Source organism: Leopardus geoffroyi, chromosome D4 (genome assembly GCF_018350155.1).
Source record: "Leopardus geoffroyi isolate Oge1 chromosome D4, O.geoffroyi_Oge1_pat1.0, whole genome shotgun sequence".
Taxonomy (NCBI): Eukaryota; Metazoa; Chordata; class Mammalia; order Carnivora; family Felidae; genus Leopardus; species Leopardus geoffroyi.
Window position 1 is genome coordinate 67,276,518 of NC_059342.1, and position 14,526 is coordinate 67,291,043.

Sequence of the window (14,526 nt, forward strand, 5' to 3'; positions counted from 1 at the left end):
TTTTTTTGTTTTTTTTTTTTTTTGTATTTCTCTGATAGCTAGAGATTTGAGCATCTTTTCATGTGCTTACTGGTCATTTTTTTTTTTTTCCCCGTGATTTTATTTTATTTTATTTTTTAATTCACATCTAAATTAGTTAGCATATAGTGCAGCGATTTCAGGAGTAGATTCCTTAGTGCCCCTTACCCATTTAGTCCATCTCCCCTCCCATGACCCCTCCCATAACCCTCAGTTTGTTCTCCATATTTATTAGTCTCTTCTGTTTTGTCCCCCTCCTTGTTTTTATATTATTTTTGTTTCCCTTCCCTTATATTCATCTGTTTTGTCTCTTAAAGTCCTCATATGAGTAGAGTCATATGGTTTTTATCTTTCTCTAATTTCACTTATCATAATACCCTCCAGTTCCATTCACGTAGTTGCAAATGGCAAGATCTCATTCTTTTTGATTGCTGAGTAATACTCCATTGTATATATATATATACCACATCTATCCGTTCATCCATTGATGGACATTTGGGCTTTTTCCATACTCTGGCTATTGTTGGTGCTTAGTGGTCATTTCTATTATCAGTGTTCAAATCTTTACCCATTTGTGAAAATTGTTTTTCTTATTATTGACTTACAACAGTTCTCAGTATGTTCAGATACCAATTCTTTGTGAGATATCTGAATTGCAAATATTTTTCTCCTAGTGTGTAGCTTTCTTTTTTTTCCTTAATATTGTCTTTAGAAGAGTTGAAGTTTTTAGTTTTGATGAAATTCAGTTATCACGTTGTCCTTTTATGGTGTTGCTTTTAGCATCCTATGTAAGCATTTCTTCCATACACCAGGGTTGTGAAGATTTTTTTACCTGTATTTTCTTCTTATAGTTTTTGCCTTTATATTTAGGTATCTGATCCATTTCAAATTAAGTTTATGATTGATACGAGGTAAGGGTCAGTTTTATTTTTTCCACATGCAGATGAATTTGTTCTAATACTATTTGCTGACAAGACTGTCCTTTCCCTTGTTGAATTATGTTGGCATCTTTATTGACTATCAGTTGCTATTATATTTGTGGGTCTCTTTCTGGACTATATTCTGTTCCATTGATTGTTTGTTCTGGCTCTGTGAAGAATGCTCATGATATTTTCATAGGGATTGGATTAAATGTGTTGATTGCTTTGGGTAATACAGACTTCTTTTTTTAATGTTTATTTATTTTCGAGAGAGTGAGAGAGAGAGAGAGAGAGAGTGTGAGCTGGGGACGAGGCAGAGAGAGGGAGACACAGAATCCAAAGCAGGTTCCAGGCTCTGAGCTGTCAGCACAGAGCCCAATGTGGAGCTTGAACTCACAGCTGCGAGATCATGACCTGAGTCGAAGTCGGACGCTTAACTGACTGAGCCACCCAGGCGCCCCTGGGTAATATAGACATTTTTAATAATGTTTGTTCTTCTAATCCATGAGCATGGAATGCTTTTCCATTTCTTTGTGTCCTCTTCAGTATCTTTCTCAAGTTTTCTTGGTTTTCAGAGTATAGATCTTTTACCAATTTAGCTAAATTTATTCCTAGGTATCTTCTTGTTTTTGGTACAATTGCAAATGGGATTGATTCCTTGATTTCTTTTTCTGCTGCTTCATTATTCGTATATAGAAATGCAACAGATTTCTGCATGTTGATTTTACATTCTGCAGCTTTGCTGAATTCATATATTGGTTCTAGCATTTAAATTTTTTTTTAATGTTTTAATTTATTTTGAGAGAGAGAGCAAGTGAGAGTGTGATCAAGAGAGAGGCAGAGAGAGAGATAATCCCAAGCAGACTCTGTGTGTCAGCGCAGAGTCCAGTGTGGGGCTCAAACCCACAATCTGTGAGATCATGGCCTGAGCTGAAATCAACAGTCATATGCCCAACTAACTACCCAGTTCCCCAGTTCTAATAATTTTTTGGTGGAGTCTTTTGGATTTTCTACATAGAGTATCATGTCACCTGCAAATAATGAAAGTTTGGCTTCTTCCTTGCTGATTTGTATGCTCTTTCTTCTTTTTCTTGTCTGATTACTGGGGCTAAGACTTCCAGTACTATGTTTAATAGAAATGGTGGGAGTGGACATCTTTGTCTTGTTCCTGAGCATAGGGGAAAGGCTCTCTACTTTTCCCCATTGAGGATGATATTAACTATGGGTCTTTTGTATATGGCTTTTATGATGTTGAGGTTTGTTCTTTCTGTACCTACTTTGTTGAGAGTTTTTATCAAGAATGGATGCTGTATTTTATCAAATGCTCTTTTGCATCTATTGACGAGATCATTTGGTTCTTATCCTTTCTTTTATATTAATGTGGTATATCATGTTGATTGACTTGTGAATATTGAACCAGCCCTGCAGCCCAGGAATAAATCCCACTTGGTTAGTGTGAATAATTCTTTTCAGGTACTGTTGAATTCGATTTGCTAGTATCTTGTGGAGATGTTTGTATCCAGGTTCATCCAGGATATATATTGGCCTGTAATTCTCCTTTTTAGTGGGGTTTTTGTCTGATTTTTGGAATCAAGGTAATGCTGACTTTGTAGAATGAGTTTGGAAGTTTTCCTTCCATTTCTATTTTTTGGAACAGTTTGAGAAAAATAAGGATTAACTCTTCTTTAAATGCCTGGTAGAATTCCCCTGCGAAGTCATCTGGCCCAGGACTAGTGTTTGTTGGGAAATTTTTAGTTATTGATTCAATTTCTTTTCTGCTTATGGGTCTGTTCAAATTTTTTATTTCTTCCTGTTTAAATTTTGGTAGTTTGTGAGTTCCTAGGAATTTGTCCACTTCTTCCAGATTGCCCAATTGGCTGGCACATAAATTTTCATAGTATTCTCTTATAATTTATATTTCTGTGGTGTTGGTTGTGATCTATCCTCTTTCATTCATGATTTTATCTATTTGGGTCCTTTCTCTTTTCTAAGTCTTGCTAGGGGTTTATCAATGGTGTTTATTCTTTCAAAGAACCAGCTCTTAGTTTCGTTGATCTGTTCTACTGTTTTTTGTTTGTTTTTACATCATTTATTTCTGCTGTAATCTTTACTGTTTCCTTTTCTTCTGATAGTTTTAGGCTTTATTTGTTGTTCCTTTTCTAACTCCTTTAGGTATAAGATTAGGTTGTGTATTTGGGACCTTTCTTGCTTCTTGAGAGAGGCCTGAATTGCAATATACTTTCCTCTTAGGACTGCCTTTGCTGTATCCCAAAGGGTTTGGGCTGTCATGTGTTCATTTTCATTGGCTTCCATGTATTTTTTTGTTTCTACTTTAATTTCCTGGTTAATCCATTCATTCTTTAGTAGGATGTTCTTTAACCTCGATGTATTTGTAGGCTTTCCAAATTTTTTCTTGTGGTTGATTTCAAGTTCCATAGCAATCTTTATGGTATGGTGTGATCACGATCTTTATGTACTTGTTGAAGGCTGATTTGTGACCCATTATGTGATCTACTCTGGAGAATGTTCCATGTGCACTCGAGAAGAATGTGTATTCTGCTGCTTTAGAATGAAATGTTCTGATTATATCTGTTAAGTCCATCTGGTCCAGTGTGTCATTCAAAGCCATTGTTTCCTTGTTGATTTTCTGCTTAGATGATCTGTCCATTGTTGTAAGTGGGGTGTTAAAGTCCCTTACTATTATGGTATTATTATCATTGAGTTTCTTTGTTTGTGATGAATTGATTCATATATTTTGGTGCCTCCAAGTTGGGGCCATAAATATTCACAATTGATAGATCTTCTTGATGGATAGACCCCTTAATTATGATCGAATGCCCTTCTTCATCTCTTGTTACAGTCTTTGTTTTAAAGTGTAGTGTGTCTGATACAAGTATGGCTACTCCAGCTTTCTTTTGACATCCATTAGCATAATAGATTGTTCTCCATCCCCTGACTTTCAATCTGCAGGTTTCTTTAGGTGTAAAATGAGTCTCTTGTAGGCAGCATATAATTGGAACTTGTTCTTGTTGTTGTTTTTTTATCCATTCTGATACCCTATGTCTTTTAGTCCATTTACATTCAGAATAATTATTAAGAGATACGAATTTAGTGCCATTGTGTTGCCTGTAGAATTGATGTTTCTGGTGATATTCTCTGGTCCTTTCTAATCTTTGTCGCTTTTGGTCTTTTTGTTTTGTTTTGTTTTTTTCCACTCAAAGAATCACCCTTAAAATTTCTTGCTGGACTGGTTTAGTGGTCACAAACTCCTTTAGTTTTTGTTTATCTGGAAACTCTTTATGTCTCCTCCTATCCTGAATGACAGCCTTGCTGGATAAAGAATTCTTGGCTGCATGTTTTTCATATTCAGCATGTTGAAAATATCCTGCTACTCCTTTCTGGCCTGCCAAGTTTCTGTGGACAGATCTGCTGTGAACCTGATCTGCCTTCCCTCGTAGGTTAAGGACTTTTTTTCTCCCTTGCTGCTTTCAGGATTCTTTCTTTGTCTGAGTATTTTGTGAATTTGACTATGATATGCCTTGGTGATGGTCAGCTTTTGTTGAATTTAATGGGAGTTCTCTCTGCTGCTTGGATTTTGATACCTGTGTCCTTCCCCAGGTTAGGGCAGTTTTCAGCTATAATTTGCTCACAACCTTCTGCCCCTTTTTCTGTCTCTTCATCTTCTGGGATGCCTATGATATGAATGTTATTCCTCTTTAATAAGTTGCTGAGTTCTTTAAGTCTTGTATTGTGATCTTTGGCCTTTGTATCTTCTTTTCAGCTTCATTATTTTCCATAACTTTATCTTCTGTGTCACTGATTTGCTGCTCTGCTTCATCCATTCTCACTGACTTTGGATCCGTTTGAGATCGCATCTTGGTTATAGCATTTTTAATTTTGGCCTGACTAGATTTTGGTTCCTTTATCCCTGCAGAAAGGGATTCTCTGTTGTCTCCTATACTTTTTTCAAACCCAGCTAGCATTCTTGTATTCGTGGTTTTAAATTCTAGTTTAGACATCTTACTTATATCTGTGTTGATTAAATCACTGGCTGTGATCTCTTGCCTGTTTTTTCTTTTGGGTGAGTTTCTCCATCTTGTAATTTGTCCAGAAAACAAAAGAAATACACACAAAGAAACAAACAAAAAAGCTAGATCCTGAGTGTGTTTTGGTCTGCTTGTTAAAAGGACGTAGATCCAAAAATAAAATAATATAAAAATAGGTATATATAAAAATAGTAAAAAGTAAAACAAACAAAAAAAAGGAATTAAAAAAATTAGAAAACAAATGAAAAAAAAAAGAAAGTAAAACAGAAGTTGGATCTAATTTCCCCTAGAGTTGACACTTTGCAATACTATGGTAGTAGACTTGGTGCAAAAGAGTTATTTGTGCTGGTCTTCTGGGGGGAGGAGCCTGCCGCACTGATTCTCAGGCTCACTCCTTTTAGTGGAAAAGAGCCTCAGGGGTTCAGGGGTGCAGGTCTTGATGTAAATGTCTCCGGCCTCCTTTGGGTGGCACTGTTTTGCTCCCTGAAGGCTTTCAGCTATGAAGGACGGAATGAATGTGGCCGGCTTCCCCTCCCACTCTTGAATCTGGAACTAAATGTTGACACGCTTCAGGGAAGCCTCACAGAAGAGCAATTAATCACCCCTCTTGTGTCCAAGATTTTTTTAAATTTCAGGTGCATGACTGAGTTTCAAAACTCCAAATTTTAGGGATTCCCTGGGCCGGACCTGTGCTGCTCCTCTGGGGAAGGGTCTCGCCAGGCTTTTGTCTGCCTGGTGAAAAAAGCAGTGGCATGACTCTGCTGCTGTTCAGAGTTCATGTCAAAACAGCAGAAAGCAGGCACCCTAGCTTGCAGCCCTCAGCCTAAGTCCCTTCTCTTATGCCTGGAAACAGCACAACTTTTTGGTGCGACCACTCTTTCTTGTGACACAAGCGATCCTCAGACCATGCTGTCACTCCTGGGATTCTACCTGCTTCACCACTTGAGCACCCTTAAGCCAGGCACTGCTCCCAGCATATGTTCTCTGCTGCTTATAATACTTCGTGATAGCCTCCTTAGGCTATTTTCCTCCCCGGCTGGACCCAGAGCAGTATCTCACGCTGTAAACTCTCTGTACTTCCTACCTTCCAAACAGTGTTCCCCTTTCTACATGTAGTCTTGCAGTTTTTTTCATTCAGACCTCCAGTTGATTTCTTTGGTGTTTAGAATGATTAAATATCTAGCGGAGTTCAAGGGATGAGACAGGCTTAGGGTCTCCCTACTTTTCTGCCATCTTAACTCCACCCCCTCCTCTCTTTCTAAGTCAGCCCTACTAGATGTTTATAAGTTCCATTGATTTGTTTGAAAGACCCAGCCTTTGGGGCGCCTGGCTCAGTCGGTTGAGCGTCCAACTTGGGCTCAAGTCCTGATCTCACAGTTTGTGAATTTGAACCCCACATTGGCTCTGTGCTGACAGCTCAGAGCCTTCTTCAGATTCTGTCTCTCTCTCTGCCCCTCCCCTGCTCATGCTCTCTCTCAAAAATAATAAACATTAAAAAAAAATTTTTAAAAAAAGACGCAGCTTTTTGTGTCATTGTTTTCTGTTTTGTATTTCACTGATTTCAGGTCTATATTGTGTCCTTCCTTGTACTTACTTTGGGCTTACTTTTTTCTTTTTCTGTAAAGAAAAGGTTGACAAGTTTGACTGTAACATTTTTCAAAAAGTTGCGTGGATGGAAGCACCATGGACAAAATAAAAGTACAGTTGTCAAACTGTGATAAAAGTACTTGCAACATATATTATTGATGGTTTGTATTTGTAATACATAACAACCTCTTAAAAATTAAAGGTTACAGGGTGAAAAACCTGATGGAAAAATTAAAAGGAAGCTGTCAACAGTCAATTCACATGGAAAAGATATGAAGATGTCTTTCAAACATATGAAAAAATCGAAGCATTCATAATTTGAGAAATGTTAATTAAAATAATCCTCAGATGCCATTTCTCATGTATGTTCTGTTTACAAGGCTATGGAGAATCAAGCATTCTTTGAATTTTTCATTTTTAGTGTTTTCTGAATATTCCTGCATGTTTGTTTTTCTCCTCAAAATTTTCCCAGCTATTTTTGTGTATGGATATGAACTTTAATAGCAATTTGTCTAATTCTGTAAAAAAAAAAACTTGTTAGTATTTTTTTTAATTGAGATTGTATTAAATTTGTAAATCAACTTAGGGAAGCAGTTATATTATACAGAGAAACAGAGAGAGGAGTGAAGACAGAGCCAGGAGATTCTTTAATATTTAGAGAAGGAAGATTCAGAATGGGAAACTGTAAAGAAGTTGTGAATGAAGCAAGGGGAAAACTGAGGTACAGATTTAGGAAGGATGGACTGGGGAGTTGTGCTGAATGCTCTTGAGAGGTATATTCAGATGGTATATTATTGAAAACATGAATGTGGGACAATATTATTAGGCCCTTTGAGGGATACACATGAGCATATAAACTTTAAATAAGACCCAGACTTTGTCCTTAAGATATTATGAAGAAAAATATGAGACATGTACACTATGCTTTTAAACTTTATGAAGATAGGCACTAAGTTTGTTTTATTTATTGCTGTATCCCTATCAGTGTGTCTAGTGTATGTGGTAGATTTTAAATTTATATTTGTTGACTGATAAATGATCAAGATAAATACAGAGGTCTCTCTGTATTTAATTCCCTCATACTTAATTATCTAAGATTGTACTACCAGTAATAATTAATTTACCCAGTTTATTGAAAATGACATTTATAAAATGAAAATCTTGGGGCACCTGGGCGGCTCAGTCAATTAAGTGTCTGACTCTTGATCTCAGCTCAGGTCTTGATCTTCAGGGTCATGGGTTCAAGTCCCACATTGGGCTCTGCGCTGGGTGTGAAGCTTACTTAAAGAATTGGAAATCCTAAGATTTTAATTTATTTGGTAGCCTCAGGTTAATGCTGACGAATGAATGAGTGGTATCACCGACGAAGAAAGTATAGATTAACAGAAAACATGGTTGAATATGCCACTTGCCATTGGGAGTTCATTCAGGGGCAAGGAGACTTTTCACTGGAAGGTGTCCAAAAGGTTTTGGAGTTGACACATGAATTGCACTACAAAGGATTGTTTGATCTAGGCAGGTAGAGACAGAAAGAAGTATATTCTAGGTGGAGAGAGATTAATAGTGTAGATATTATTTTGCCAGTGTAGATATATTGTATGATAGGTTTTTTTTGCCTATGTAGATACATTGTATAATAGTTTTTCAGTTGCTCATGTGAGGTAGAAGTTACGTTTATTGGTTGTACTCTCCATTCTAGACACTGTGAAGGATCTAAAGAACATTAAGTGCTGTTTGTGCCCTTAAAGACCTCAGATTGTATGTCACATTTGGGCATCTTTGAAATGATATGACATGAGATGTTACATAAAGAATATGGTGGAGCTTTAAACAGTTTCTTTACTTGAATTAGTTTATATCTTAGGATATGTTGTAAATATCAGATTGTTGTTAAGGTTTCTTCTTTCTTTTCGTTATTTCCCTTTTTAAGCAAGAGACCAGGAAGTCAAATGCTATTTAAATTACGTAATACACTTTTTCTGTTAATAGTTTACTAAATAAGGAGACAGTTTTGTATTTTATTTGTAAAAGAATAAAGATTCATTCCATTTGTCACCATTATATTTGTGTCACCTTGCTGAATCAAGACCTGATAAGAGGCTGAATTCACAGAAGTTTGTCCTTGAACCTCATAAGTCTATCTCAGCAGTAATTTCTGATGCCAGCAATACTTCTCAGCTGAATGATGAGTCTACTGGGAGTAGAGATTCTATTAAAGCACTCGACTTTGAAAAATACTATATAGTTCATGTTCTCAGGAAATACTTTAGATCCTGACAGTCTTTTCTTTAAGATTTTGTAAAAAGACATTGCTGTTTTCCTGACAGTGGACCATTGTTTTTATCTGAATTCTTTTATCTTTTATTGGCAGTCCACGAAGTCAAGTTATGACCAAGATAATTTTGCATTATAACTATTTATGCTAAAGAATAATTTAATATAAGGAAGTTCTTCTTATATCTTGTCCAATAATGGCATAAACTTGTAGATTAACATTATATTTAGACTCTCCTTTCTGTATGTTTTCTCTCCAGGTGATCACATTGATATTCATGCCTTTACCTTTTACTTGTATGGTAATGACTTCCGAATCTGTATCTCTTACCTAAAAATTTGTGGCCACACCTCCATCACTGCATTTACTCTTTACTGTTCTGTAATTACTGATTTACTCTGTCTCTGACTAGCTTGTCTTTGACTAATCTGTAAGGACTTTAAGGGCAGGGACTATATTCTGACATTTTTCTGGCAACCAGGTTTAATGCACAAGCAGATTATTATAATCCTGTTGATAGTTAGTTTTAGGTTTTGTTAATGCTGTTCTCTTTGGGGTTTGCCCTTCTAGAATGTAACCCTTTTGGAGTCTTAATTTAAGCCTGAGATGTATCCCTAGGCAGTTCCACTTTGGCTGGCTTTGTACTCTAACCTTCAGCTGGCTGCTGAAGTGTCTGCTCAGCTTTTGGCCTTCCAACTGTTGCTCTCCACTAGGTTTTTGAAATCTCTTCCTGTGTTTGCACAGTTTAGGGTAAACTTCTCCAGAGTAAGTTATGTGTGGATCTTTGGGCTTAATGTTTTTCTGGTTCTCTCCCTTTTTAGCTTTCTTTCTCTCAAGTCCTAGGTGCTTTGGCCTTCTCAGACTGCAGGCTCTGTCTTCTTAGCCCATTTGGGACTTCTGTTTGCTATTCTCCTATGCTGTGAATTGACACATCATTAAAAGAAAAAAGCCAGATTGAATGTGGAGCTCACTTTGTTCAGTTAACTTTCTGTTAGGGATAGCCCCATTAGGTTCTGCCTGATTTGTTGTTCTCCAGTGCCTTTGTATGGTTGTTTTGTGTATTTCTGTTTTTAATAATGATTTTGGTGAGAGACTGAGTCTGATACAACGCATTTATTTAGTCATGGCTAGCTTGAAGCCTCTGTGCATGCATTATTTAAAAAGTTTGTTATTTTTTTTGTTTCTTTTTATTGAGGTCAAAGTCACATAACAAAATTAGCTATTTCTTAGTATACAATTCTGTGACATTTTGTACATTCACAGTGTTGTGTGTGCATGCATTTTTAATATATCTAAATGATAGCACACTATAGCTCTTGTTCTAGCTTTCACCTAACAGTTTTTTAAGAATTTCCCATATTACTTTTCTATTTATTACTTCTAACAATTGCACAGTATGGGTTTCACTTATCCATTCTCCTTGATGGAACCTATTCTGTCTCCTCACTACCTAGACCGTATTGCAGTTAATAAGAATTTTTTTCTTGATTCCATTTTCTTCAAATAAGTGGATTAAGTAGGGGCCTCTTGTGGAGATTTGATTCCATAAATTTCTAATTTGATTCATTATCTTAGATTTGCTGGAAGAATTGTCTCTTGGAAATTGTTGGGCTTTTTGGGATCATTCTAGTCCTTAAAACTCTGTCCCCAGATCTTTTGTACCCATCTAATTTTTTGAACAAATCTGAACATCTCTGAACACTGCATTTTGCCAAATAAAGAATTGGTAGCACTTTATATTCTACCTCCTAATGTCTTAGTGCTTTGTGTATAAATATATGTATATGCATATACATATACATATAGAAACATATACATATACATATAGAAAGCATTGGATGATTAGAGACCCTCTACAGTCTTTCCTAAGGGTAGTATTCTGCATTTACTGAAAAATCTGTGACTTTAGATAATGATAGAATACAGTGTATTTAGTGATTGAACTCAAAATCTGGGTGTTCCAAACTGCTTTACTGCTTATTAGTTCTGTGACTTCAAGCAAGTTACTGAACCTGTCAGCCATGGTTCACATCTCTGTGCTGAGAGTAATAATGGAGTAATTGTTGGATTACACTTAAAGAGGATAAGATGGGGATACCTGGGTGGCTCAGTTGGTTAAGCATGACTTGGGCTCAGGTCATGATCTCGTGGTTTGTGAGTTCAAGCCCCACTTCGGGTTTGCTGGTGTCAGCTCAGAGCCCACTTCAGATCCTCCGTCATCTTCTCTCTGCCCCTCCCCTGCTTGTGCATATGCTGTCTCTCTCTCTCTCAAAAATAAACATTAAAAAAAATAAAGAAGATGAGATAATATAGAACACTTATTAAAGTTCTGGCACATGTTAAGGGCATAGTAATGACAGCTGTTATTGATTGTTTGGTGTTGACTGTAGATGATATTTTTTCTTCCTATTTCCTTTGAATACTAGATATATTTTTATGGTTGTACTGCTCATTTCCACCCCAAAATACGGTACCTTGTGTTATTGTTAACGAGTTATGTTCTTTTCCTTTGTTTAAGTATAAACTTACAGAGAACAGAGATTTTCTAGAACCTAGCTTAGGTTTTCTTCTCCTAAAGATTAAACAATACATTTTAGCTCAGAAATAAACCCATGCACATGCGGTCAATTTATTTACTACAAAGGAACCAAGAATATACGATGGGGGAAGGATGGTCTCTTCAATAAATGGTGTTGGGAAAACTGGAGAGCCACATGGAAAAGAATGAAACTGAAATACTGTCTTTTATACCATACATAAAAATTAACTCAAAATGGATTAAAGACCTGAAACCATAAAACTCCGGGAAGATGAAAACATACTGGTAAGCTCCTTGACATCAGTCTTGGTGATTTTTTTTTGGATCTGACACCAAAAGCAAAGACAAAAAAGGCAAAAATAAATAAGTGGAACTACATTAAATTGAAAAAGTGTACAGCAAAGAAAACTGTCAGCAAAATGAAAAGGCAACCTACTGAATAGGAGAAAATATTTGCAAATCATGTATCTGATAAGTGGTTAATATCCAAAATACAAAAAGAACTCATACAACTCAATAGCAAAAAGCCAAACAATCCAATTTAAAAATGGACAGTTCTGAATAGACAGACATTTTTCCAGAGAAGACATACAGATGGCCAGCAGGTACATGAAAAGATGCTCAGCATCGCTCATCCTCAGGCAATGCAAATCAAAACCACAAGGAGATACCAGAATGTCAGAATGGCTGTTATCCAAAAGACAAGAAATAACAAGTGTTTATGAGGATCTGGAGGACGGGGAACCCTTGTGCACTGTGGGTGGGAATGGAAGTTTGTGCAGCCACTGTGCAAAACAGTTTGGAGGTTCCTCAAAAAATTAAAAATAGAACTACCTTATGAGCTAGTAATTCCACTCTGGATACTTATCTGAAGATATTGAAATAATTCAAAAAGATATATGCATCCCCATGTTCACTGCAACATTATTTACAATAGCCTGGATAACAGAAACAATGTGTCAGTTGGTGGATGAATAAAGAAGTTGTAAAACACACACACACATACATACTGGAATATTGCTCAGCTGTAAAAAGAATGAAATCTTGCCATTTGCAACAACATGGTTGCATCCTGAGGGCATTATGCTAAGTGAAAGAAGTTAGAAGCAAATACTACATGATTTCACTTACATGTGAAATCTAAAAAAACAAATGAACAAAACAAAACTCAAATATAAGGAATAGATTGGTTGCCAGGGGCTGGGGGTGGGGGGAGTGAGGGATGAAGGAACTCAAAAACTACAACCTTCTAGTTACAAAATAAGTCATGGGGATGCAATGTGAAGCATGGTGACTATAGTTAATCATAGTGTATTGCATATTCAAAAGCTGTTAAGAGAATAAATCTTAAAAGTTTTCATCACACAAAAGCTTTGTAACCATGTATGGTGACCTGTTGTGGTGATCGTTTTGCAATATATACAAATATTGAAACATGTTTTACATCTGAAACTAATATGTCCATTATACCTCAATAAAAAAAATTTTTAAACAGTAAATAAGAATGTGTTTTTGATCTTTCTTTTTTTTTTTTTTTAATTTTTTTTTTCAACGTTTTTTATTTATTTTTGGGACAGAGAGAGACAGAGCATGAATGGGGGAGGGGCAGAGAGAGAGGGAGACACAGAATCGGAAACAGTCTCCAGGCCCTGAGCCATCAGCCCAGAGCCCGACGCGGGGCTCGAACCCACGGACCACGAGACCGTGATCTGGCTGAAGTCGGACGCTTAACCGACTGCGCCACCCAGGCGCCCCGATCTTTCTCTCTTTTAAAATTTACTTTCTCCTCTCAGTTTTGAGAAACAGAAGACATTTGTATTTAAATTCAAAATTGAACTTTCTTTTTCCAGATAACCATGATGATTACAGAGACTGCTACTGTGCCTTTTGCTCTCTTTGAGGACGCATTGAGCCGGATGCTGTTTGGTTGGCAGCAGCAGTTCACACCATGTGAAAAGAAAAGTGAAACAAAATCATCTTTTAATGGTACTGGTTCATCGACCTCAAAACCTATAGCTGTTGCTTCAGATACTGTTAAAAAGAAACATACCAAGAAGACTTAGTAAATTTACTGTATGAGCTCTAAAGGCAGAATTTTTTTTTCTTACCTACCTGACAGATTGTGATAAATATTTGTATGTAAATGATGTGAAATAAAGTTTATATAAGGAATGGAGGTGACAAAAGAAAGAACTTCTTTCTATTTCAGGGAGATTGTCTCTTTCTGGATTGTAATTTCTGAGTGTTACGAGTGTATCATGTGAAATTGTTTTTCTAAGTTATATATAAAAGATTCTATTGTGATTATTTTAAAAGTTTTATATTGATAAAGGGGGCTTGATTTTTTTCCTAATGTTAGAAAAAGTAAACTTGCTATGATTGCAAACTAATAAAAATTAAAGCCTTTGTTTTATTTAGGTATTTTCAAACACATTTTTTATTTGAATCTATCCGAGCTTTAGTTCCGCAAAATTAAACTTTTACTTAACGTGATCAGTATAATTCCTAGATATGGAAAACAATTCTTATTTAATTTTGAGCACTGGGAAAAGTAAACCTTCCCTAAATCACTTTATATTATGAATGAAAATAAATGACTAGTTTATATTTCAGGTATAAATACTGTATTTTTTAATGTACATTAAATGGAAAATATTTTAAATTTTATTTAATTTTTTAAAATAGTACTATTTTTCATTGAGAACAGAGTATTGGTATGAGTCTCAATCTGAAGTCTATTTCATGCCCTTGTTTATAATGTTCCTTTTTTTCAAAAGAAAATTAGGGGTGAAATTTTTAATAAATTACTAAACCCAAGTTTTGTTTTGTAAGTTTCATTTTAGAAAGTTATTTTTTCTCTTTAAAACATTCATTTTAATTGTAGAATAAATCATTCTAGTCAGCATTTTGCATATTCTTAACTTCTTTCTGATCTTAGTTGATCTATGTGGATGGTAGTAGCTTAATGATTCAGCAAGAAGTATAATTTCAGTTTAAAATTTTTCCCTATGTCTCCTTTCTAGTGGATACTTTTCAGTTTTCTAGGTGAATGTCTCTTGCTAGTTTGCATATGTTTATGTTGTATTTTAATCTACATGTACATACATATATTATTAACTTTATTTTAAATTAAATCTAATT

General features: G+C 35.8%; 1 protein-coding gene across 3 annotated transcripts in view; it reads left to right on the forward strand.

Moving 5' to 3' along the window:
• TMEM38B (transmembrane protein 38B) overlaps positions 1-14,202 on the forward strand; it is a 52,793-nt gene extending 38,591 nt beyond the window's left edge. For all 3 annotated transcript variants that reach the window (XM_045467801.1, XM_045467802.1, XM_045467803.1), the window contains one exon: positions 13,236-14,202. In XM_045467801.1, the coding sequence (XP_045323757.1) occupies positions 13,236-13,448 (213 nt within the window). In that variant the 3' untranslated portion in view covers positions 13,449-14,202. The remainder of the gene's footprint in view (positions 1-13,235) is intronic.
• The last annotated feature ends 324 nt before the right edge of the window (positions 14,203-14,526 follow it).